Source organism: Halichoeres trimaculatus, unplaced genomic scaffold (genome assembly GCF_033239565.1).
Source record: "Halichoeres trimaculatus isolate MK-OKI-2021-1 unplaced genomic scaffold, fHalTri1.1 fHalTri1_scaffold_11, whole genome shotgun sequence".
Taxonomy (NCBI): domain Eukaryota; kingdom Metazoa; phylum Chordata; class Actinopteri; order Labriformes; family Labridae; genus Halichoeres; species Halichoeres trimaculatus.
In genome coordinates this window covers 5,375,371-5,398,999 of record NW_027437189.1, presented here as the reverse complement: position 1 = coordinate 5,398,999, position 23,629 = coordinate 5,375,371, and the positions used below count along the sequence as shown (strand labels likewise).

General features: G+C 38.4%; 1 protein-coding gene across 5 annotated transcripts in view; it reads right to left on the bottom strand.

Moving 5' to 3' along the window:
- Positions 1-23,629, bottom strand: part of plekhg5b (pleckstrin homology domain containing, family G (with RhoGef domain) member 5b) — a 119,505-nt gene that overhangs the window by 20,586 nt on the left and 75,290 nt on the right. For all 5 annotated transcript variants that reach the window (XM_074681735.1, XM_074681734.1, XM_074681738.1 and 2 more), the window contains 6 exons: positions 18,754-18,895; positions 17,818-17,917; positions 17,672-17,732; positions 14,731-14,822; positions 14,508-14,644; positions 11,549-11,715 (listed from right to left, as the gene is read on the bottom strand). In XM_074681735.1, coding sequence (XP_074537836.1) covers positions 11,549-11,715; positions 14,508-14,644; positions 14,731-14,822; positions 17,672-17,732; positions 17,818-17,917; positions 18,754-18,895 — 699 coding nt within the window. The remainder of the gene's footprint in view (positions 1-11,548; positions 11,716-14,507; positions 14,645-14,730; positions 14,823-17,671; positions 17,733-17,817; positions 17,918-18,753; positions 18,896-23,629) is intronic.

Below are 23,629 nucleotides of genomic sequence, written 5' to 3'. Positions count from 1 at the left end.
TCCTTAAAGAAGACAAAAAAGCTTTACCAGTATTTACAGTATTACAGTACTGCACAGGAAACCACATGTAACAACATTTTAATTACAAGCAGTTACTGGTGCAAGCTATTCTCATTACCGTAACTCTTCAACTAAATGGGCAAGCAAAAAAAAAATCTGATGGTTGATGAAAGAAGAGAAGATGAGCTTTTCCAAGCATGATTTCTGACTCATTTAAGGAAAAATAACAAAACAAAAGTCAAGGCTGCCTGGGTGATAAACAGTTAAGCCAGCAAAGCTGTGATTGAAGAGTTCTCCATCTATTAGCATAAAATATAACCTGTGTAGAAACACTTGTGAATATAATAATAACAAATACTGTTGCTGATAATCTCTTTTTACCTTGTAGATCATGTAAAGGCATCTGATTATTTCAACTACAGCTAAAATTCCTTACAATGCCTTTAACTACACTTGCTTGAGCTTTTTATCATTAGAATAAACATTTGATTGCTTTAGAAGTTCTTGAAACAATCTGTTGCACCTGCCTCTTTATGGAAATCAAAGCTTAATGTGTTTTCACTCGTAAACAAATAAAGATTTAATCTCTTCATGATTTCTTTCCACCACACAGTTACAACTAAACTGTTTTTAAGTGAAGGTGTGACTCAAGTTATAGGAAAGTTCAACCCAGGTTACTCCAACCAGCGTTGGTTATAGTTCAACTGAGAAATGTGGCTTGGGTCGCTCAGTAAACACCACCCTGCTCCGGATATGTCTGCCTAACTAATTATGTTTACAAGGTTTCCCCTGCTCCTCCTGTGTAAACCTGTCAGTCACAGCCGAGGGCACAGAGAGTGACTCTCTCTGGGAACTGATGCAGAGTCTGAAGAGGAGGAGGGGGAGTCAGGTTAACGATATCAAGCTCTGCGTCCCCCCCTCACAGCCTTATCTTATCACAGAGGTTTGTGGCGTTAACCTTGGCCTAAAAAGAAGAAAATCTTTAAAGTGACGGGATTGTATTAAAAGTAAGTGGTGACAAAGAAAGAGCAAAGAAACCCCCGCATCGCATCCACCACCCACCCCCACCCCCGCCTCAGGCTCCTGCTACCGCTGAATGTTAGCTCTCTGATAACAGCTCCCCTTGATCAGGTGAGGTGATTAACGATGGGAAAACAGCGTGACACTGACCTTCCTGAGAGCACACACACATAAACGCTTCAACACAACCAGGAAATAGAAACTGAGAGACACTGCATCACATGCTGCACGTTTCAGGGCCAGAGCGGGTCAGAAAATCGACCCAAAACAGCAGAGACACAAACTGAGGCTTTATTCAGAGAGGTGTCAAAACAAAGCTCTTAACACACAAACCCTCAGCCAGCGCCACACGTCACTCAATACACAAACACACACGAGTCTGCTATGGAGCCTGAGAGGAAAGGATGAGATCAGTGGGACCAAAACAAAAGGTGGATGATTAAACTCTTTTTTTTTTGTGGATTGCACCAAATTAGGTCAAGAAGCATGTTAGGGCATGTTAAAGCTGCATATTACAACTTTTTCCTTCTTGATCTTTGATTTTAGCGCTACAAAACAATCCTGAATCAAAAAAAGTGATTAAAAGTCACTTCCTTTAACCAGTTTGTTAAAATTCACTCTTCCACGATGTTCCTTTTATCACTTCTCTTACTTTTTTACTTCCCTTTATATTCACACTGCTTTTCCTTTTTTCAGCGATACCCCTCTTTAACCTCATCCCCCTCTTTTCTTCTCGTTTCTTCATCTTTTACCCTCACTTTAAACTTCCAATAATACTCATATTGCCTGTGTTGTCTTGCTTTTTTTCCAGCTGTTTGGGTTTGACAATTTCATCAGTCACAGGGGTGCAATATAAATAAAGTTGTCAACAATTTGAATTCATTGTTATTAGTTGACAAAATCCTGAATTTTGCTGCCACACAGAAACAAAGTACCAGCGAGCGTCTCACCTGACAGTCGATTGGCGTTAGCTTTATGTCATGAGGCGACTCAGGAATGGCTGAGTCCACATGCAGCAGGTCCCAGCTGCGCCAAGACGACAGACGACTGAATCGAACCATCTTCAGCAGAAAAACTCCTCCAAAAAAATCACAGATCACACACACACACAAAAAAAGGAGCTGTTGAGTCAAAAAGCTATTTCCAAAAAAAGTCAGGAAGGATCCATCTCCAAGAAATCACAAGCGCAGATCAGAGAGCAACATCATGTGTGTGTCTGATTCTGCAGGTACTCTGCACTGCAGGCCAACGGTCACACACAGCAGTCAGGAAGGTGTGTGTGTGTGAGTGTGTGTTATCTCCACCTTTAGGCATCAGGGGAAGTTCTTTGTCCTTCCAAACACACACACACATGACCCAGACATACACCTCCTCTGGCCTCTCAGGGTGTTGCTCCTCCTACACACCATCTGGCAAATACACTCCTCACATAATTAGGTTAATTAAAGAAGTGCTAACAAACACACAGGTGGTGTGAAGACACAGAGGGAGGACAGATGGACGTTTAAACCTGAGGTAAATATCCTGGACGAAACTTTAGGGCACCTATGTGTCCTCTTCCTTGAAAAACACACCAATTTTTCTGTGTTTACAAACAAAAGATGAGCGTTTTAAAGTCACAAAGTAAAAAGTAAATCTTAAAATTCTTCAACAAGACTCCAAAAGCCTCAAATATTCAGTCCACAAACAAGCTAAGCTGAGGAAAACACCTAAAAGGCCAACATTGACTTAACATTGGCACTTCCTTGTTCCTGAATCACATGACACAGAACCAACCAATCAGAAGCTAGGATGACCAAAACCCAGGTAAACATAATGACAACCACATAAGTAGATTAATCATGTTTTGGTCCCAATTATGAGATAATGTATAAGTGATATTGAAGTGAAACATACATAAATAATAAGTTTGTAAAGTTTTGCGTAACTTTAACGCCACTCAATAAAAATATTATAACCTTAACTTAAATTATAACTGATTTTGCTGTTAAAGCTTGTAAAAAGTTAGTGCCTTAATGTTGCTAATTCCACATTAAAGCTCCTGTGAAAAAATGTCTCATTCCATATTAAAGCTCCTGTGAGAAAATGTCATCAAATGTTGATTTTGGCGCCCCCTGTGGACGTGACTTTTACGTCACTTTAAAAAAATATTATAACCTTAACTTAAATTATAACTGATTTTTCTGTTAAACTTGTAAAAAAAATAGTGGCTTAATGTTACTAATTCCACATGAGAAAATGTCATTATGTGTTGATTTTGGCGCCCCCTGTGATTGTAACTTTTCCATCACTTCAAACATTTTTTATAAACTTAACTTAAACTATTATTGATTTTGCTATTAAAGCTTGTAAAATTAGTGGCCTAATGTTGCCAATCAAACATTAAAGCTCCTGTGAGAAAATGTCATTATGTGTTGATTTTTGCGCCCCCTGTGGACGTAACTTTTCCGTCACTTTAATTTCTTTTTTAAACATTAACTTAAATGTTGATTGATTTTGCTGTTAAATCTTGTAAAATTAGTGGCTTAATGTTGCTAATTCCACATTACAGCTCCTGTGAGAAAATGTCCTTATATGATGATTTTGGCGCCCCCTGTGGGCGTAACTTTTCCGTCACTTTAAAAAAATATAATAACCTTAACTTAAATTATAATTGATTTTGCTGTTAAAGCTTGTAAAAATAGAAGCTTAATGTTGCTAATTACACATTAAAGCTCCTGTGAGATAATGTCCTTATGTGTTGTTTATGGCGCCCCCTGTGGACAAATTTGGTATATGCCATATCAATGTTTTTGGACTCCAAATCTCATTCTACTTCCTGTTACTGCCAATTATTTAACATGTTTTGAATATTGTTGTAATAAAACAAAGACAGATTGTTATCTAGTGTGCTGTCAATCATCTGGCCTGGCTCCGCCCCCTTCTCAGAGGTTACAGGAATCATAACTGGAAATGAATCCGTCTTGTTCCTGATAGTCCAGTTTCTTTTATAGGTCATGAAGAAGCATCAGTATCGACTTCAACCTGTTTCAGAAACTAGAGTAAAACCCCTTACTGTAGCTTTAAATCTCACACTCATCAACACACTTAGAGTCTCGTATTAACGCCAAACAGATACTTCTCACCCTATTAACAAACTGTACCCACAGCAGTCTAATTCGCCCTATTTGACCCCTCTTTAACTGGCAGTAAAGTCCCACAGCTCTGCTCCTGATTCAGCTTTTGTTATTCAAAGCGTCTCTGAGTGTGACTGTGATTGTCTTCTCTTTATTCCATCAGAGGTCTGATAGCGAGACGAGACGCGCCACTGAAGACACATCCACACTCACAGGGAGTGAAAACTGCGTGACCCAGTTTAAGAAGAGGAAATAAATGACGACAATAGCTTCTGCCTTTGTCTTTCCTGTTCTTAAACACAGCACACAGAGAGCATTGTATGAGCTGAGACAGGAATACAGCAACAGTATGGATCATGAGAGGGGTTGTGTGTGTGTGTCCCCATGTTTTGGTTTCAGTTTACAGACAGTGATCAGCTGAAGTGTTTCTAGCCCTTAGGGATTTTTGGGGCTTTTATCAGATGTGGTATTTCCCCAGTGCTGACTCTTTGTCTATTATAAAACAAGATTATCTACCTCCTCTGATGATTGCATAACAAAGTCTTCAAACCCCGAGGCCAAGTCAGGAGTCAGCGTGTCTCTCTGAATGCCGGAAACAAAGCTTTACTGGTATTTGTCTTATTGTTTATCTGCAGATGACTTATAAGGATCAATATTTCATGTTTAGTCTAAAAACTGCCAGAGTAAAGCTTGTATATGCCTTTTAGTGTTAAGATATTACACAGAAAACAAAGTTGATCTGATGTCAGAATTTGTGTTTAAAAAAAAATTAAAATGAGGTGGTAAAAAAAGGTACACTTTGACCATTTTTTTCACTTGTAATATGCAAGTTAAAAGCATTATTTCCCATTTATTATAGGTAAAATAATAAAATAGCAAATAAATGTAAATTAGCCACATAGTGATTTTCATCGCAGCTTAATTTAAAATTTCTTTGGTCACATCATACATGTATGCATGCAACACATAGATTTAAAATCAAGATTTCCTTTTTCTTTTAAATTATTTAAAAATCTTTTTTTCCAGAGTGTTTACTTATTGTTATTATCATTATTTCTATAAAATTAATTATTGTTTATAATAATAATAATAATAATAATAATAATAATAATAATAATAATAATAACAATTATTATTATTATTATTATTATTATTATTATTATTATTATTATTATTATTATTTTCATCATTATTATCAATATCATAATTATTTTATTACTATTTCTGTTTTATTTTTACACATTTTTGTTTAAGAATACTGTCTTTTTTCTTTTTCTTTATTTTTCACAGTTTTGTTTATTACTGATTCTTGAAAATGTATGCATTCAACATTTTTTACCTTTTTTCCTTTTTTCAACATTTTGTCTGAATTGATTTTCTTTGAATATTCTTTATCATTATTATTATTATTTTATAATAATAATAATAATAATACTAATATTTATTATTTTATAATAATAACAAAAGGAGAAGAAGAATACAAATTATTATTATTATAAGATTTTTCAGATTTATCAGATTTTTAGTAATTGTTATTGTTTTGTTTTTTTTTTTCCACTTTACATTACTAGAACCAGAAAATCTTGAATTCTTTACTCAAGTGTTGTGATTGTAATTTTTATTGCTACTGCAGTCCCTCAAGTCTATTACTGATTGCAGTATTTAAATAATCAGTCACTTTTCATTTATCTATTTATTCATTTCTTTTCTTATTCTCAAAAATCTCTTTTTGCCCTCAACACATACACATGCACACGCACACTCACACACATTTTGTCCGAGCCTCCAGTCCTTGACTCTGGTTGTTAAGTTTTTGTTGTCTTCTTAGTTCTCCTCTTCTTTTCCAAAATTTCCTTTTTTCTCTTTTTTTTAGTTTCTATACACCACTTGTATTGCACTTGCATTACTTAATAGAAACAAGACAAATTTGGTCACAGAAGATGGAAGAAAACAGTCCACAATTTGACCTCTTCTGTTTCTCCTTATCTCTCCACTGCACAAAAAAAGGGTCAGGATGTTCCAGGATTCTCCATTTTAGCACAGTTCAAGACCCCTGAAGTCTTTAGTTAACTGTCTAATAAAACAAAGAAAAGCAGAAAATGTTCTCGGAGACGAGCGAGATGACAAAACATGTTCACAGTCTGGCTTTCAGTGCGACCACTGAGCATGATTCATTGGTGGTTATAAAGGTTAACTTGGCAACTTTGTCAGAAAATGCTCTCAGAGTGACAAATTCACCTATCACTCTTTTAATTCATAAATTCAAAGTATGACCTTTTGGCTCCTGACACTATTTATAGATAGGGCTAAATTAAAAAAAAACAAAAACAGATCAGAATAATTTGATTTGGAAACAAGAATGAGAATCTGATTAAAAATCTAACTTCTGTTTCCAACGTTACACCACCTCACAGTCTGACCCTCATACGTGCTGAGAGGAAGGATCGTAGCTTCCTCAGGAGTTCATTCAGAGAGCAGCGACACATATGGAGGATCCATTTAAAGGTCAATGACCCCTGAAGAAAGCCAAAACCATCAGACTCCAAACTGTGAAGAGCTCCTCTCCAGCCTGTGAGGAGCGGTCTGTAGATGAAGAGCTGGCAGCAGATTGGAGTCCTAATATTTATGGAGCATTTACTGTATTTAAAATGATTTACAGATGTGTTTGCCACCTCTTTAGTGTTGAGTTCATGTTGCTATGGCAACTAATGATGGTGTGTTACATAAAAGATATAACTGACAGACTGGGATCAACGTTCTGAGCGCGATTACTGGAAATCACAAAGGTCCCGACTGTCAGCTTATCTTTATGACGACTGTAAAAGCTGCAGTTTCTCTTCAGGGGAAAAGGAAAGCTGAGTGAGAGTTTCAGTCTGTGACCCACAATAAATGCTGTATCACTGGAAATGCGATTGGATTATGATTGTGTTTGTCCCTGATGTATGAGGATGTGTTTCAGCTCAGACGTGACGTCAGGTTGTGCTGCTTTTAGAGCAAAAACATCCTGAGCAGAGACCCCAGAGGGAAGGATGGAAAGATCTTAAAACGTGTAGAAAAAGTGTTTGATATCGGCGCATTATGTGCAGATTGTGCAATAAGAGCAGGGCACAGATGGATAGCGATGCTTTATGGCGCAATCAGCAGCCTGGAATGTGCTTTCGACCAATCAGAACGGCTCCCCAGGCGCCCTATTGTAACATAATCAATCTAGATCATCAGAGCTCTCTGCCAGGCTCCATAAAACCCAACAAGCATGCAGAGATAAAGCAGGAAGCCTCTGCAGAGGACGCACAGAGCGCCGGTCACCGAGCTAACGTCCAGACGTCTCCCTCTGTTCAATAAAGAAGCTGCTGCCATAGAAACTCAGAGACCGCACTCGGCGGATGGCACCTTAAACGTATCACAAGCTCTCCGCTGCTGAGACGGCTCAAGACGAAAGTGTCAGTGGACTTCAGAGAGATTTGGCTCTGATTTGAGTCCAGGATTGAAATAATTCATGAGTCACCAAAAGGCTTCACAACCTCAAGAATGAGACGTTCATTCAGTTGTACTTCCTCTCATTTCCTGATAAAATATCTGCCAAGTTGAGCTCAAACTGAGTTAAATGGTTTGACTGACTTGAAATGACTGTAACTCCCTCCTCTCAGGTGTCACCCATTAATCTCCTTCCTGCCTCCACCTGCTCCAAAACGCAGCAGCTGGGCTACTTCCTGGTTTTAACAGAAGACGTTACATCACATCCTGTCCTGGATTCTCTCCACTGGTTCCTTGTGCATCTCTTGGTTTAAAGATTTATTGATCAGATCCTCAGGTGGAGCTCTGCTGGTCGTTACAAAGTCGAGCGCCACTCGAGTCAGTAAAATCTTTGAAATCTCTTCTGAAAACTCACTTTTACAAACTTGTTTTTATGTATTTTTGATCCACTTGTTGTTATTTTTCTCTTTTAACTGTTTCATTTATTTTTCTATATGTTAAACTTTATGCTCCTAAGTATTTCCCTGGTTGCTTGATGTCTTTGTTTGGTATTTCCCTTTTTTCACTTGAGGTGAAGTTGACGTTTCCTTTTTTTTCCCCCTTTTTTTTTTTTTCCAAAAATATTTTACTCACCATGACCTTCCCTCAGCTAAATGTTTCCTGTCATCTCCCTGATGTTTGACAAGTTTTAAAAAGTCTGAGCAATTTGTTTTTAAAGGTGCTATATAAATAAATAAACTATTACCATTATAAATGAAAAACTGGAATGAACACAGTTTGATTGGTAATATATTTACTTTGAGAATATATTTATACGGTGGCCTGTAGGTGTCAGACAACTCGCAAAAGCAACAGCACAACAGAAGTTAAAAGAGGTCAGTTATCCCAACAGATAGAGAGATGTTAAAGTAAAACATTGTTTTTCAGCTTCAGCTATGATTAATAATGCTATAATGTAAGAATGGCCTTTTTTCAAGGTATCGGTCCTCGTGAAGGCTGCAGATACCAGCAGCAGATACTCTAGGCAAGAAAGTCTTACGTAGAGCAAGTCTTCCTCGCTACTAGTTGCTGCTAATTGCTGCAGTTTAACACCACAGCAAACGTGCGCCAGACAATGTGAATTAGCCAGGAAGAGTTAACAGTTTAATTTTTTGTTATTTTGCACTTTATTTCACTTTTAAAAATACTTAAACTCTAACAGTTGCTAGTTTTATTGCAAACTTTTAAAAATGTCTTTAAAATATTTATCAAAAAAATTCAGAACTCAGAGAGTTGTTTGTGTTTTATTTGGACTTACTGGCAAAGTGACTTTGCTGTGTTTGATCGAAATGATCTGTCACTGTTAATCGAAATTTTATGTAACAAAAGCACTAGTAGTATCAGTACTCTGTATCGGTGAGTACTTAATAGGGACTACACGTACTGGTATCGGTCTGCATAAAAAGTGGTATTGAACATCACTACTATGATGCTAATGTTATGATACGACTGATTCTTAAAGCTAATCATAAGATGACACTTTGACTGTAAATGTTACAGAAACATGAATACCACAAAGGAGGTCACAAAGTGAGACCACTATGCATTTTTTGGGGGCTTTTGCAAATTGCTGACACCTACTGGCCACCGTATGTTTATCTACAATATACAGCTAAGCCAGACTAGTGCTGCACCATATTGGGAAAAAATGATAATGTGATATTTTTGAAGTTTTTTGAAAAAAGACTTGGTCTCTCTCTGCCTCTGTGAACGCTATTTATGTTAGCAAAGAGTCTTATTCATGTTAATATCTGTTAATTATTGATTTTGGCATATAATATTTCTTGTAAGTGACTATTTTACATCAATGAACATAGAGGCTCTCATGTTTTGCCTTTTTTGTAGACTTGAATATTTTGCCAGAGATTTGAATCGATGAAAAGAAATGTTTAAAGAAATTTCTAGAGCAAGCATAACATATCCCATCGATATATTTTTCTTCCTATCCCTCTTTTGCTAACACTTTATAACACCTGTTTAACTGTATTTTTATTTGTTTGAATTACTGTAATACATTTGTGTATTCGTGTGTATGTATGAGTATATTTCGTTCTTGTCTCTAGGAGGGCCGCTCGACAAGCCCTGATGGGTTTTACTGGCCTCTTCTGCACATTTCCTGTTGTTACTATTTGTTGCTTTGTTCAGTTTTGTTTTCTTGTTTGTTTTATTAAATCATTATGTACGCTTCATTTTGTGTTTCATTTCTTATAAGTGCAATAAATAGACAAATAAATATTGCGGATGCAAATATTGACATGACAACACTGAACAATATATTGTGCAGACCTGATCCAGACTTGTACGTAATAAAAGAAAAGAGACATTTTCCACCCTTTACCTACTTCTCAAGGTAAAAACATCCTCCTGTTGTAAAATTCTGCATCCTGTTTTTGAGAAAAGGATGAACAATCATGTGGGAAATCTGTGAAATTCAGCTTTAAGGAGACAAACTGTCCATCCATCCATCCATTTTCTTCCGCTTATCCGGGGTCGGGTCGCGGGGGCAGCAGCCTAAGCAGGGAAGCCCAGACTTCCCTCTCCCTAGCCACTTCGTCTAGCTCTTCCAGGGGGATCCCAAGACGTTCCCAGGCCAGCCGAGAGATGTAGTCTCTCCAGCGTGTCCTGGGTCTGCCCCGGGGTCTCCTCCCGGTGGGACGTGCCCTGAACACCTCACCAGGGAGGCGTCCGGGAGGCATCCTCATCAGATGCCCGAGACAAACTGCCGCAAAATAAATTCAGTGGATCAGCTTTTGAGGCTTGTTAGAGCTTTAACGACAAACTGGTATTCAATTTTATTTCTTTTTTTAAAATAAAACCTGAAATGTAATGACTGATCAGTAATGAAACAAAAGTGCTGAACCCAAAATAAAAGTATATTTTGGCTCTGCAGCAGAAACAGCAGCTCCAACAGAAGCTTCATCCATGTTTCCTGACATCCAAAATGAAGCATTACTGCCCCCCTGAGGTCTCCACATCAACTGACTTCACTCTTCCCAAACTGAGAGCCAATAAATCAGGCGTGTCATCGCTTGCAGTGTGGCAACGCTGAAACGATTTGGCTGAACTTCAGGGGGAATCACACTCAGCGGTTTGACGTCTGACACAAACAAAGGAGAGAAACAATCGAGAGAAGTAAGAGTGGTTTGAGTTAAAGTGTGTGACTACATCTGTGTTTACGTCTCCGCCTGCTGACGAACTTTAATGACGTATCCCCACAGATGGCGGTGAAATGACTGAGCGCCTACCTGTTCCCCGCCTCGGGGTGCAATGACATCAGCTGCAGGATGATCTGCGTGTCGGCACGTAGACACAAACAGGGTCGAAAATGAAGTTGAAAGGCTGAATCCTCTTTCTTTCTTTTTTATTACAGGGTCGTCATGTGGCGCTGCATGAACCTGATGACCGTCTGCCCCGTTTGGGTTTCCACGCCCGCGTTTGGCAGCCGAGCCGCTCGGGATCCTGCAGACCTCAGTCGACCTCTCAGCATCTTTCAGCAGCAACAATAAAACACACTTCCTGTGGCTGCAGGAAGTGCTGAAGTGGCACAAAGTGTTCCTGAGTGAACTCATCATTAAATGAGATTCAGGGGATCAGTCAGCGGCACAGAGCACAGAGCGCAGGCTGGCACACACACACCAAGTACACACACACACACACACACACGCTAAATGGGAAATCCAAAAATACATTCCCAGGCTGCAGCTGACGAACAAAGGTGGTGAAAACAATGAGATCATGATGGGATTATCAGGAGATACTTGCACAAGGCATGATGGGACAGAAGGAGGAGGAGGTGAGGTGATGGAAAAGAAAGGAGGCGTGTCGAAGCGAGTCACTGGGTGTGTGTGTGTGTGTGTGTTTGGAGTCATGAGAATAATAATCACAGCGTCTGGACTCACCAGCAGATCCAGGTTTTCTTTGCGTCCCAGCGAGCCGTGCTCCACCTTCTCGGAGCCGGGGGTGAGGATGTAGGGGCTCTGACCCGCAGAGGGCTTCATGTTGGGGAGGCTGAGGGAGCGCATGTCCTTCACGCCCTGCTCCACCTTCAGCTCGTCACCTGCGCGCGCTGACACACGGAGAAAAAACAGGGATTGAGTCGTCTGGAGGAAGGATTGTGAGGAGATTTAACACCTAATTGTTTTAACGCAACATCTCACGTGAGAGCTTTTGTTTTCAGGGTGTTAAATTACTTCACATTAAAGCACCACGCCCTTTAAATTACACTCATTATTTTTTTGTTTGTTTTCAGGCTCCATCACAAACTTTGCCTTGAATTAAACCACATTTAATACTTTTTTTTTAAGGACGTTAAGAGTCACGTGATGAAGCTTTAGATTCAACTTTCAACTTGTGATGGTAAAATAGTCAGAAAACGGATGTTTATTTATTTGTAAGCATTAAAAGTGATGCAACATGCAACAAAGACAATCCAAATCAGAAGAAGCGCTTCTGTCCTTTGGAAAAAATTAGGATAAAATTGTTATCTTAATTATTTATGTAGCATTGCAACTCGGGGTGGGATCCTTTCACATCTGAAATGATTCGGTGCCGATTCCTGGTACCTGCCAATCAGTATCAGTTCCAACAGTACCAATTTTCGGTACTTTTTTGTGTTTATGTGGTAAAAAATATAAATTCATTTTTAATTTAACATATTTATTCTTCAATATAAAACCTTATTATGTTGTGTTCATGTCCGGCATGGAAAATCCTCCACTCATTAGCCGCGTTTCCACCAAGCAGACCGGTTCAGTTCCACTTAGTATGGCGCACATTTTGTGGTGTTTCCACTGACTTATCCCGGGACAGATCCCCAAATAACCGAGACGAGCCGTCCCACTTTTTGGGACCCTTTCATTTGGGTGCCAGACTGAACCGATCCGCTCTCAGAAGGTGGAGCAACAACACTGCAGACTGCTAATTGGTCAAAAGAATCCTCACTTCCTGTGCGACACACAGACTTCTCTGAAACAAAGCTTGATTGCGCTTCGTATCAAAGAGCTACATGCTGATCACAGAGAGGATGAAATGCTGTATGTCTTTTCCATCCATGCTCTTTGTTTAGTGTCATGTTTTTCTTCTTTGTTGGATTTATTAGTGGGGTTAATTGTGTCGCGCTGCTACGGCGTCACGCTATTGTTTAACAGCTGCAGCTTTCAGCATCCAGCTTACACGCCACCTACCACGAGAGGGCACAGTTTTGCTGTGGAAACGCAAACGGGATCAGGCTTAACTGTATCAAACTGTACTGAACCAAACCGGACTGCTTGGTGGAAACGTGGCTTAAGAAGAATTCAGTTGGTACCTATAAAAGCACCTTATCCAGTACCCATCCCTAATTACAACATGAATCTGAAGACAACAACCCAGAGGTTAAAGATAAATGAGAACTGGAAGCAAATATTGTTACAAACGAACGATGGAGGGAATTATTCAAAGCAGGACACAAACTAACAAACACACCGAAAAAAACTGAAATCTTATCAAGTGTTTTTGTCTTATTTTAAGTAAAAATTGTCTTATTATACTTGATATGAGCCACATTCACCTGACCAGTCCAGAAAAATATCTTATTTCAAGTTATTTGAAGTCAGCTCTTTTCTATCTGCACACATGGTAAGAAAGTTTTGTCCTCTAAGTTTAATAAATAAATAAATAAAAGAGCCTAAAAAGCACAGGGGCTAAACTGTTTGTGATAATGTTGCCTCCAACCCACAGTCAGCAGTTATTCTGCAGTGGTCTGTTCAAACTTGAGAGTCTATCAATAAAATGAAGAGTGAGGTTACGTTAGCTCTGATTGGTAGATGACTGGCAGGACATAGCTAACCAGGATTTATTAATGTTACACATTACAGACATGTCTTAGAGCAGTGGGCCGCCAGTTGAGCTAAATATAAAAAGCTACTAAACTACTTACAAACTGACAGTGTTTACTTGTTGTCATGTTAGCCTACAGATAGGTTAGAGCACCGGGCTAACCTAGAGCCAGCTGCTACAACGTTAGCTTGCTGTCACATTTCAAACTGTATCACTACAAAGTCCCTTATCACCCAGTAAAAGTTGTCTTGAACATAGAAAATTTGTTTTGATCTGATCTCCATTTAATTCCAAAACAAACACACACTTCACTAAAAGTAATTTACGACAGTGTGTGGAGACTCCAGGCCACAAGGTGGCGACGGAGTGCAATCAAAACAGATCCTCCTCATAGCTTCTTAAAGAGGGCAGTTTATCACATTTTAACCAGCCATGACGGCAGTTAAGTGTGATTTAACCACAAGGGGGGGCTGACTGCCCCCCTTTCCCCCCCTCTGTGCACACCACTGCTCAGAGATAACACTTCCTCAAAGTTTACAAAGTATTACTATCGAGCTAATCATTGTTGTGGTTTTGAAGGGGTCATTGGAAAAAAGTCTAACCTGAAAGTGGTTTATGGTCTAAAAAAGTTTCTGAACCCCTGAGATAAAGGACACTTCAGGGAGAATGAGCGGGATTTACAGACAGAAATCGTTCAAAATGATCAACATGATTAAAAAATCCTCTCAGAGATCTTCACAGCTGTCACTCAAAGAGCGTATCCTGTTTGATATCTCATAGTTCAGATCTGGTTGAGTGCTGCAGTCTGCCTCACAGCTGTTTGTGTGAATGAAAACCTCTTGAAAAGTGTTTAAATGTAATCTTAGGTGCAGCTTTTATGAGCATTATATTGTTTTGTCTGTCTGAGGAGGACCCGAGGTTTTGCCGGTCTCCCTGAGTGACTCACAGACTCACAGACTGACTGAGGATGGGTGATAATTGCCGGGTGGGGCTCAGCCAGTCTGCGCTGAAATCTGTTTACGACTCTCAGCGTGTTTGTACCTTTGACTTTGAGGTAGTGTCCTCCGAAACGGTACGCCTCGAAGTTCAGAGACAGCGGCGTGTTGGACTGATCCAGGAACAGGTCGACCCGGGACAGCTCGATGCCGTTCCTCTCGAAGACTGGACCCAGAACTTCCCTGTAGCAATCACAGACGACATGATACATCAGTCCTCCTCCAAACCCTCCTCCTTCTCCTCCTCCTCCTTCTTCTTCTTCTCTTACCTCAGGGTTTTCTTTTTCATGGCAGGGACGATCTCGGTGTTGATGTCCACGTTGAGATCAAACTTGAGGCTGAAGCACTCCTTGCTGGGGTCCTGCAGAGGGGGGACAGACACAGTGAGTTTACACAGGTGGAGCAGCTCTCAGAGGATCCACAGGGGGGCTCCTCCTCACTGCACGGCCACATGAAGAGCAGCAATGGGCTGAAAATAACTGATGATGCTGTCATCGTCTTCTTATGGATTCACATTCACATCAGCAAGCTCTGTGTCCAACCAAGGAACATGTTCTCCATTAGGGGGCGATATGGAAACCATATACCAGGATGTTTTTATGGCAGGATCAGAATCTGGATCTGACTCCTAATTCAAAGCATGAGCACCGTGCAGCATCACACACTACACCGTACTTACTTAAAAATTGTCTTGTTATACTCAATATAAGCCACATAAAACTTATCCAGTCCAGAAAAATGTCTTATTTCAAGTTATTTAAGGACAAAAATTAGGTCTGAATTTATTATGACGACTAAAAAAAACCTGCCAATCCAAGAAGAAAAAATGTCTTAATACAAGTAATTTTTTCTTGTACCATTGGTAGATTTTTTTTTACTAGTTACAAGCAATTCAGACCTCATTTTTGTCTTTAAATTGTTTTTTTTTTTTTTTTTTGAACACTCAAATTTTCTCATCATGATAAAAAACTCACTTAAAGACATCAACTGGAAGAGATGTTGAGTTTCTGCACAATGTGCAGAGATTCAGCTTCATACAATCAGCCTACACTGGAGAAAACTGAAACCTTAACAACTGTTTCCACTTATATAAAGTAAAAATTGTCAGATTATACTTAATAGGAGTCACATTAAACTTATCAGTCCAAAAAATGTCTTGTTTCAAGCTATTTAAAAATAAAAATAAGGTCTAAATTGCTTATAAACAGTAAAAAAATCTGCCTTTGGAACAAGAAAAAATTGCAAGAAAATGTGCTTGAAACTAGACTTTGTCTTAATACAAGTAACTTTTCTCTTGTTCTAGGCAGATTTTTTTTAACTTCTTACAAGCAATTCAAACCTCATTTTGTCTTTAAATAACTTGAAACAAGATTTTTTTTCTGGTCTGGTCAGGTGAATGTGGCTCATATTAAGTCTGAAAAAAAACATTTTCTATGGAAAATAAGACAAAAACACGTGGTAAGATTTCAGTTTTTTGCAGAGTATGCACAGTCCAGAAATAATTTAGTGCACTGCAAAAAACTGAAATCTTATCAAGTGTTTTTGAATCGGAATTTTTCTACCCTTTAAAAGCAACTTTGACCTCATTTTTGTCTTTAAATAACTTAAAATAAGACATTTTTCTGGTCTGGTCAGGTGAATGTGGCTCATATCAAGTATAACAAGACAATTTTTACTTAAAAGAAGACAATAACACTTGATAAGATTTCAGTTTCATCAGTGTGACATCCCAAGAAACACACTTCACTGAAAAAACTGAAATCTTTTCAAGTGTTTTTGTCTTATTTTCAGTAGAAAATGTCTTTTTAGACTCAATATGAGCCACATTTACCTGACCAGTCCAGAAAAATGTCACTTTTCAACTTATTTTAAGACAAAAATGAGGTCTGAATTACTTGGAAAAAGTTTAAAAAAATCTGACAATGAAACAAGAGAAAAGTTTCTTGTAGTAAAACTTTATTTTAGTTTTAAGAAAATTTTCGAGCTTATTTTTCTTGTTCATTTGGCAGACTTTTGTACTTGTTACAAGCAATTCAGACCTCATTTTGCCTTTAAATAAATAAAATAAGACATTTTTCTGGACTTATAAGTCAAATGTTGCTTATATTGAGTATGATAAGACAATTTCTACTTCAAATATGACAAAAACACGTGGTAAGATTTCAGTTTTTTGCAGAGTATGCACAGTTGAGAAGTAATTTAGTGCACTGCAAAAAACTGAAATCTTTTCAAGTGTTTTTTTGTCTTTTTTTCAGCAGAAAAAGTATTTTTTGACTTAATATGAGCAACATTCACCTGACCAGACCAGAAAAATGACTTATTTCAACTTTTTTTAAGTACAAAAATGAGGTCTGAATTGTTTGTAACAAGGTAAAAAAAAAGTTACTTGTATAAAGGCATTTTTCTTTAGTTTTGAGCAAATTTTTGAGCAAATTTTTCTTGTTCCATTGGCGGAACTTTTCTACTTTTACAAGCAACTTAGACTTAATTTTTGTCTTTAAAAAACTTAAAATAATACTTTTTTTCTGGACTGGTCAAGTGAATGTAGCTCATATCATGTATAACAAGACAGTTTTTACTTGAAATAAGATAAAAACACTTGATACGATTTCAGTTTCAGCAGTGTGACACCCCAAGAAACAGATTTTGCTGCAAAAACTGAAATCTTTTCAAGTGTGTTTGTCTTATTTTTGTAGAAAATGCCTTTTTAGACTCAATATGAGCAACATTAACCTGATCAGTCCAGAAAAATGTCTTGTTTTAAGTTATTTAAAGACAAAAATGAGGTCTGAATTGGAACAAGAGAAAAGTTTCTTGTATTATGACATAATTCTAATTTTAGAAAATTTTTGAGCTAATTTTTCTTGTTTCTTTGGCAGATTTTTGTACTTGTTTCAAGCAATTCAGACCTCATTTTAGTCCTTAAATAAATTCAAAGAAGACATTTTTCTAGACTGTTCAGTTAAATGTGGATCATATTGAGTATAAAAAGACAAATTCTACTCATAATAAGACAAAAAAAACTTAGTAAGATTTCAGTTTCTGCAGACTTTGGTTCGTTTGTGACCTTGACAGAAACTCAGGACCTGTGGCCTGAGTTTGAACACGTCCGCCGTCGGCTCTTTCCAGGAACAGAAATGAAACTGTTGCAACACGGGGGAGACTTTTCATGTTGCACAACGCGGCTCATGTGTCTGTCTGGCTACTTACATCCGTGTGTCGTCTCCTCGGCTTCTTCTTCGCCAGCTTCATCCCCCCTGTTTTACGCTCCCTGTGGAAACATGAGCGCACGTTCAAGTTATCCTCAGTCAGGACTCCAGGAACACAAGCCGGGGTGTGAGACGGCGTTTACTCACCCGCGGTCGCTGCTCCCCTCATCCTCTTCCTCCAGGTCAGAGGGGGGGCTGGTGCGAGGGGGACAGGAGCGCGTGGACACGTTCCGAGCCAGGATGGAGGCTAAAGGTCAGGAAAACACGGCGGTCAGTCCTTCCATTAGATCACAACTGAGGCATCTTTAAGCTCAGCTTTGGATGTTTGTGACAGCCAAATTAGGAAGAAGCAGATCTTTTTATTTCATTTCTTTCATTTTTTAAAGTTAGAGATTTCTACTTCATCACATTCCAGAGGAGGAAAACCAGATTTTGTTCGTTGTGACCACAAAGCATCAAAAAATCCAACACCATCATCTTTTCTTGGACTCTGAGTCGTTTCATCCAGCATGACCAGATTTTTAAAGCCTTTCAGAAACACGAAAACACTCCAGTTCACCTCCTCTGATTTGTTGTGACGGCAGAAATCTCAGTGATTATCACCAATTAAGTTTCACACCCTTAAATTAAGCAATCCGTGCAGGTTTTTCTTTATGCGCTGAGGAGATTTGTGCACCACATTGAGGAGGCAAATGTCCTCCTTACCTTTCTACGTCCAAAAGTGAGAGAAAAAGAGCTGCAAGATCTGTCGTGTGAAGATTGTAAGTTAAGTCAGAGAATAAATCACTTTAAAACAGTAAAACCTCTTAGTTTGGCCTGAAAAACATCAAACCAATTCCTCCTATGAGGTTAAATTTAGTCAAAATGTGAATCAAATTGAGTAGATGTTGAACTATCATCGTCATGTTTGTATAATTTTCTCTTGACTAATAGTGGAAAAGAAGCTGTTTGGAGCATTTCTTTCCTTATTTAGACGCTTACGACAGCGTCCCTGATGTTTATGAACACACTGAGATCCTGAGATGAGCTCATGGCTATGACATCACCACCAGAGAGCGGGACGACTCCAGGTCAACATCTTACCCTGAGGTTGTAAGTCGAATCGGGGGTGCCGGTCAAAGTGCATGTTGTCAGTGTTCTCTGAATGGCAGCGTGAGTCACATGACTCACACAGGTGGAGGGGGCTTTTGCTATTCAGGTCTTGGCAGTCTGGGTGGTGGCAGACCTGAAACAGAGACACAGAGGGGCAAAGGAGGAAAAAGTTAGTCTGAGGTGTTTATAAAGTGCATCTTTAAAAAAAAAAGAAAAGAAGCAACTTTTGATGGATTAACCCTTTAAGTTTTACTCCTTTTCACCTTTTAACTTCCACTTAAGACCACAAAAAATAAGAGCAGCTATTTCAAGCTGTTTAACTCTTGATAAACTACATTTGTGTATTTGTGTGTACACATGAGTAAATTTCGTTCTTGTCCCTCGGAAAGCCACTCAACAAGCCCCAATGTTTGTTTTTTGGCCCTTTCTGCACATCTCCTGATGTCATTGTCTGTTTCTTTGTACAGTTTTGTTTAGAGGTAGACCGATATATCGGGCCAATATTTGGACATTTGTCTCTATCAGCCATCGGCCGTATTTTCTTTTAAAAAGCCGATTTTTGATCCGTTGTATAAAATGACGCAATTTTTGATCAGGCACAAAAAAGATGAGCACCTCAAACTTGTGGAACCACTTGGATACATTACATACTTTTGTTCAAATCATATTAATAAGTTTAATTTTTTTTTTTGACATTTTAAGAAGAGTGTGAATGTTTACTACTGCTTGTTACATTGTGTGTTTACTCAGACAAAATATTTCATTGTTTTGAAAGCTGAATAAATGTTCAGAGGACTGGACACGACTTGTTGTAATAGATTTCTTTTAGTTGCTCAGAAATTGCTGCGTTTCACAAAAATGTGATAAATATATATTTATTTAACAATCGGCCTGAATATCAAATTGGAAAAATCGGCTATGCATATCGGCATCGGCAGCCCAAATTTGGAAAGCATCGGCATCGGCATCGGCCCCCAAAAAACCCATATCGGTCGACCTCTAGTTTTGTTGTTTTGTTTTTCTAACAAATCATTGTGTATGGTTCATTTCATGTTTCATTTTTAAAATTTAAGAGCTGTAGCGATGCTCCAACCACGTTTTACTCAGTTTAGCCTCTTTTTAATGAGATATAATGACTAAAAAAGTGCTCCTACAAATGGCTGAACAACAAGTTAAAGGATGAAGTCCCAAAACACTTACATTACAAATAAAGCTGCACAATTATAGGCAAAAACAAAAGCCTGATTAGCTGAACTGTCTACTTTGATTTTGGTTAATTCACCGTTACCCAACTCTCAGCTGAGTTTATTCTGTAATTATGAAACAAGTTTAGGGATGGGTACAAAATTAAGTTCTTTTATGGGTACCAACCTAATTCTGTCTGAGTTCCAATTCACATAAAATCAAAGAGTACCATGTTTCAGTACCTAAACTCATTATTGTGACTGTGAGAGAGTGGAAGAGTAGTTGATTTTCCATGCTGGACTTGAACACAGCACTGCAAATTTATCAACTGAGAAATACATTTTTTTAAACTGAAAAACTTTGAGATTTCATCATTGAAAACATCAATATATATAAACAACTACATAATGAAACACAAAAGTACTGGAAAATTGGAACTGTTCAGCACCGATACCAATGGCCATATTGTTTCAAATTTGAAAGGCACTCTTCCCTAAACAAGTAACTGACATGAACATACTAATGAACAATTCAGGGATTTATTGGAGCAACAGAATTGAATATGCACATCCACTAGAATGGAAATGTTTTGGAGAAAAAAAATCATATTTAGAGAGAATAATAAGGGGATAAGTATCAAAACAATCAACACTCCAGTTTTACATCAGTTAGAAACTCTAACTGTTGGTTTCGATTATTTTCTGATTAAAGGCCCAGCCCTAATTGCAAATAACCTTCTTCACATTTTAAGCATCTCTGGTACAGAATTAATTCAGCGACAAATGCTCTTAAAAAATAGTTGCTTTTATAGTAAAATACTAACAGCTGAGGTTGACATGATGATAACACAGTGTATTGATTTGGTAACCCTGAATTTTACTCTAGAAAACATATTTGTCTTGGAAATCTTTTTTTTTTTTTCAATAATTTGCTGCAGAAATTTCTCTTTCGTAGCTTTTTTGCAGTTATTCTGAATCAGGACTACATTATTGATTGCCAATACAGTAGTTTATGTCTAGAGAAATGTATATTTCAAATCCTTGAAAGTGTAATTTTATGCTTTTTTTTCTCAATTTTTTATTTCTTTATTTTATCTTATTTTATTTTATTAAATTATTATTTTTTTTTTAGTTTTAGTTTATTTCATTTTTTTCCTACTATTGTTCCAAATATACTTTTATTTGTATTTGTACAAAGATATTGTTCATTTATGTTTTATAGGGAAGTTACTCTCCACTTGTTTAAGAAAAAGTAATAAAACACCAAAAAAAAAGAAAAAAAAAGAAAAATAAATAAATTAATAAATTAATAGATAAATAAATAAAAAAGAACTGATTGATTGCCAATACAGTAGTTAATGTCTAGAGCAATGTATATTTCAAATCCTTGAAAGTGCAATTTTATGCTTTTTTTTCTCAATGTTTTATTTTTTTATTTTTTCTTATTTTATCATATTTAATTTATTTATTTTTTTTAGTTTTAGTTTATTTCATTTTTTTCCTACTATTATTCCAAATTTACTTTTATTTGTATTTGTACAAAGATCTTGTTCATCTATGTTTTATCGGGAAGTTACTTTCCACTTGTTTAAGAAAAGTAATAAAACACCAAAAAAAAAGAAAAAAAAGAAAAAATAAATAAAATAAATAAACAATAAAAAAGAAAAAAAACATTGAATCCTGCAGGGAAAATGCTTCATAGTCTCTGCTACTCCTTTAAAAAGTGTTAAAATCAAAAAGTAATAAATATCAAATTATAAGATTTAAGAATTAAAAAAATAGACAAATACAAGAAAGTGGGAAAAAGATATATATCCAAATATAATAAACACATATAAAATATAAGTATGAGAATTTACTGAGAATATGATACTAAAATAGGAACATAAGTTTTGAATATTGCACAGATGGTAATTATTGCACCTAAAGCTTAAAACAGTGAGTCCAGGAGTTGCTGAGTTATTTACAGTAAAACGACAGTTTCACAGCAGTTTGTTGTGAGTTTAAACTATTACAGTAAAACTAACTTTAGAAACAGCAGAATTATGTGAAACTGTATTTAAATACAGGAATATTTCTAAGGCAGTCCCACAGTAAAAACGTTTCAGCTGAACCTCGCTGTTGTTCCTGCCACAGTGAAATGAGCACAGAGTCTGCCACCAGCATTCCTGAGGTCTCAGACTCCCACCTCTCACCATCTGTCCCCCTCAGTGGGACGACGACTAATTGACTTAAAGTTAGTTTTTCACCTCGTGCGCTGACCTGAGACCAGCCCACGGTTACATAATCCAAATTCCTCCCAAAGGAAATGAGGCAACGACACAGACGACAGGTCAGGAACTGGGACACTTCCAGACCTCAGAGCCGTGCGGCCGCGGCGACAGGCGGCAGAAGGCTGCAGGATTACAACCCAGACAGATCTGACCACCCCTCCCTTTCCTCGCCCTCACCCCGCCTCACCATGGGGCCGGGTGGCACCAGGGTGCTCTTCTGGGGCCGGTCACCCCACCCGCTGTCGGCTCAGGAAGCGAGGATGTATGGGGAGATACAATGGAGTCCTACTAATGTACTTCCTGTCATTGTTTCCACGCGCTCAGGAGGAGCAGCGTGTCTGTAAATGTGTGTGCACAACTGGGAATGCTGCTTTCACGTAAACACAACGACTACATGTGCAGAAATGAGACGCTGTCCCTTTAAAAATCCCTGTTATACAAGCTGAATTTAGTAGATACAATGCTGCTGCAAGTCCTCGCTAAAAATAAAAGTTCAGATGCAATAAAGTTGCTCAGCTTTCAGTGTAAACGTCTCTCTTTGGTACTCTACCGTCACATTCTGCAGACTGCAGCAGGACTCCCTCCCACTCCTGCAGCTCGGCTCCGTTTCCATGCCAGCAGGCACCCAGGACCCCAATAAACATCCACGCAATGAGGATCTGCCTTATTAATCCACTCCTCTCAATGTCTAGTCAGTTATAATCATGGATTTTAAGGAGCAGGTCTCAGGGCTGGAGGAGGAGAGGAGGACAGGAGGAGGGAGGAAAGGTGGGAAGGACAGAGGGATAAGGTGAAGGAAGGGTGAGGAGTCCCAGTAAAGATATAAACCCAACAGGAAGGAGAAAAAAGGTCCATCCAGAAGCTTTCAGAAGTACAAAGCCCCCCTAATCTGGCGGCCTAATTGGTGCCTGCGCTCTGTCAAAGCCATCTGACGCTCCTGCAGAGATTAAACAGCCCTGCTCTGAGCTCCACCAGCCCTGGGTCTTCTCCTCTGTTCCCTCGCCCTGCCTTTCTTCTCTGTCCTCTGCCACCACCGGCACCGGCTCCTCCCTTCCGCTCATACACCCAGGATCAGTGTGCCCAGCCTGAGCCCCCGACCAGGGACCGGAGGGAGGTTTTAAATAGAAAGAGACGGAGAGGCAGGAGTCAGCGGGGCTCAGAGGACGGGACATGCTCTCCAACAGTAAACACAACTAAAAACAGAGACATTCATCTCATATTTAAACACAGGGAAAAACTCCTCCAATTAAACCCTTAGTTGAACTAAACTTTTAACCAAAACTTCTTAATAAAATCTGAATCACTGACTTGAGAAATAAGTTGTAGAAGTTTCCACTACGGGGTCATTTTAGGATCTTTTAGCTCATTGTTTTGGATTTATTGACTGTTTAGGTTACCTGATACTGCTTT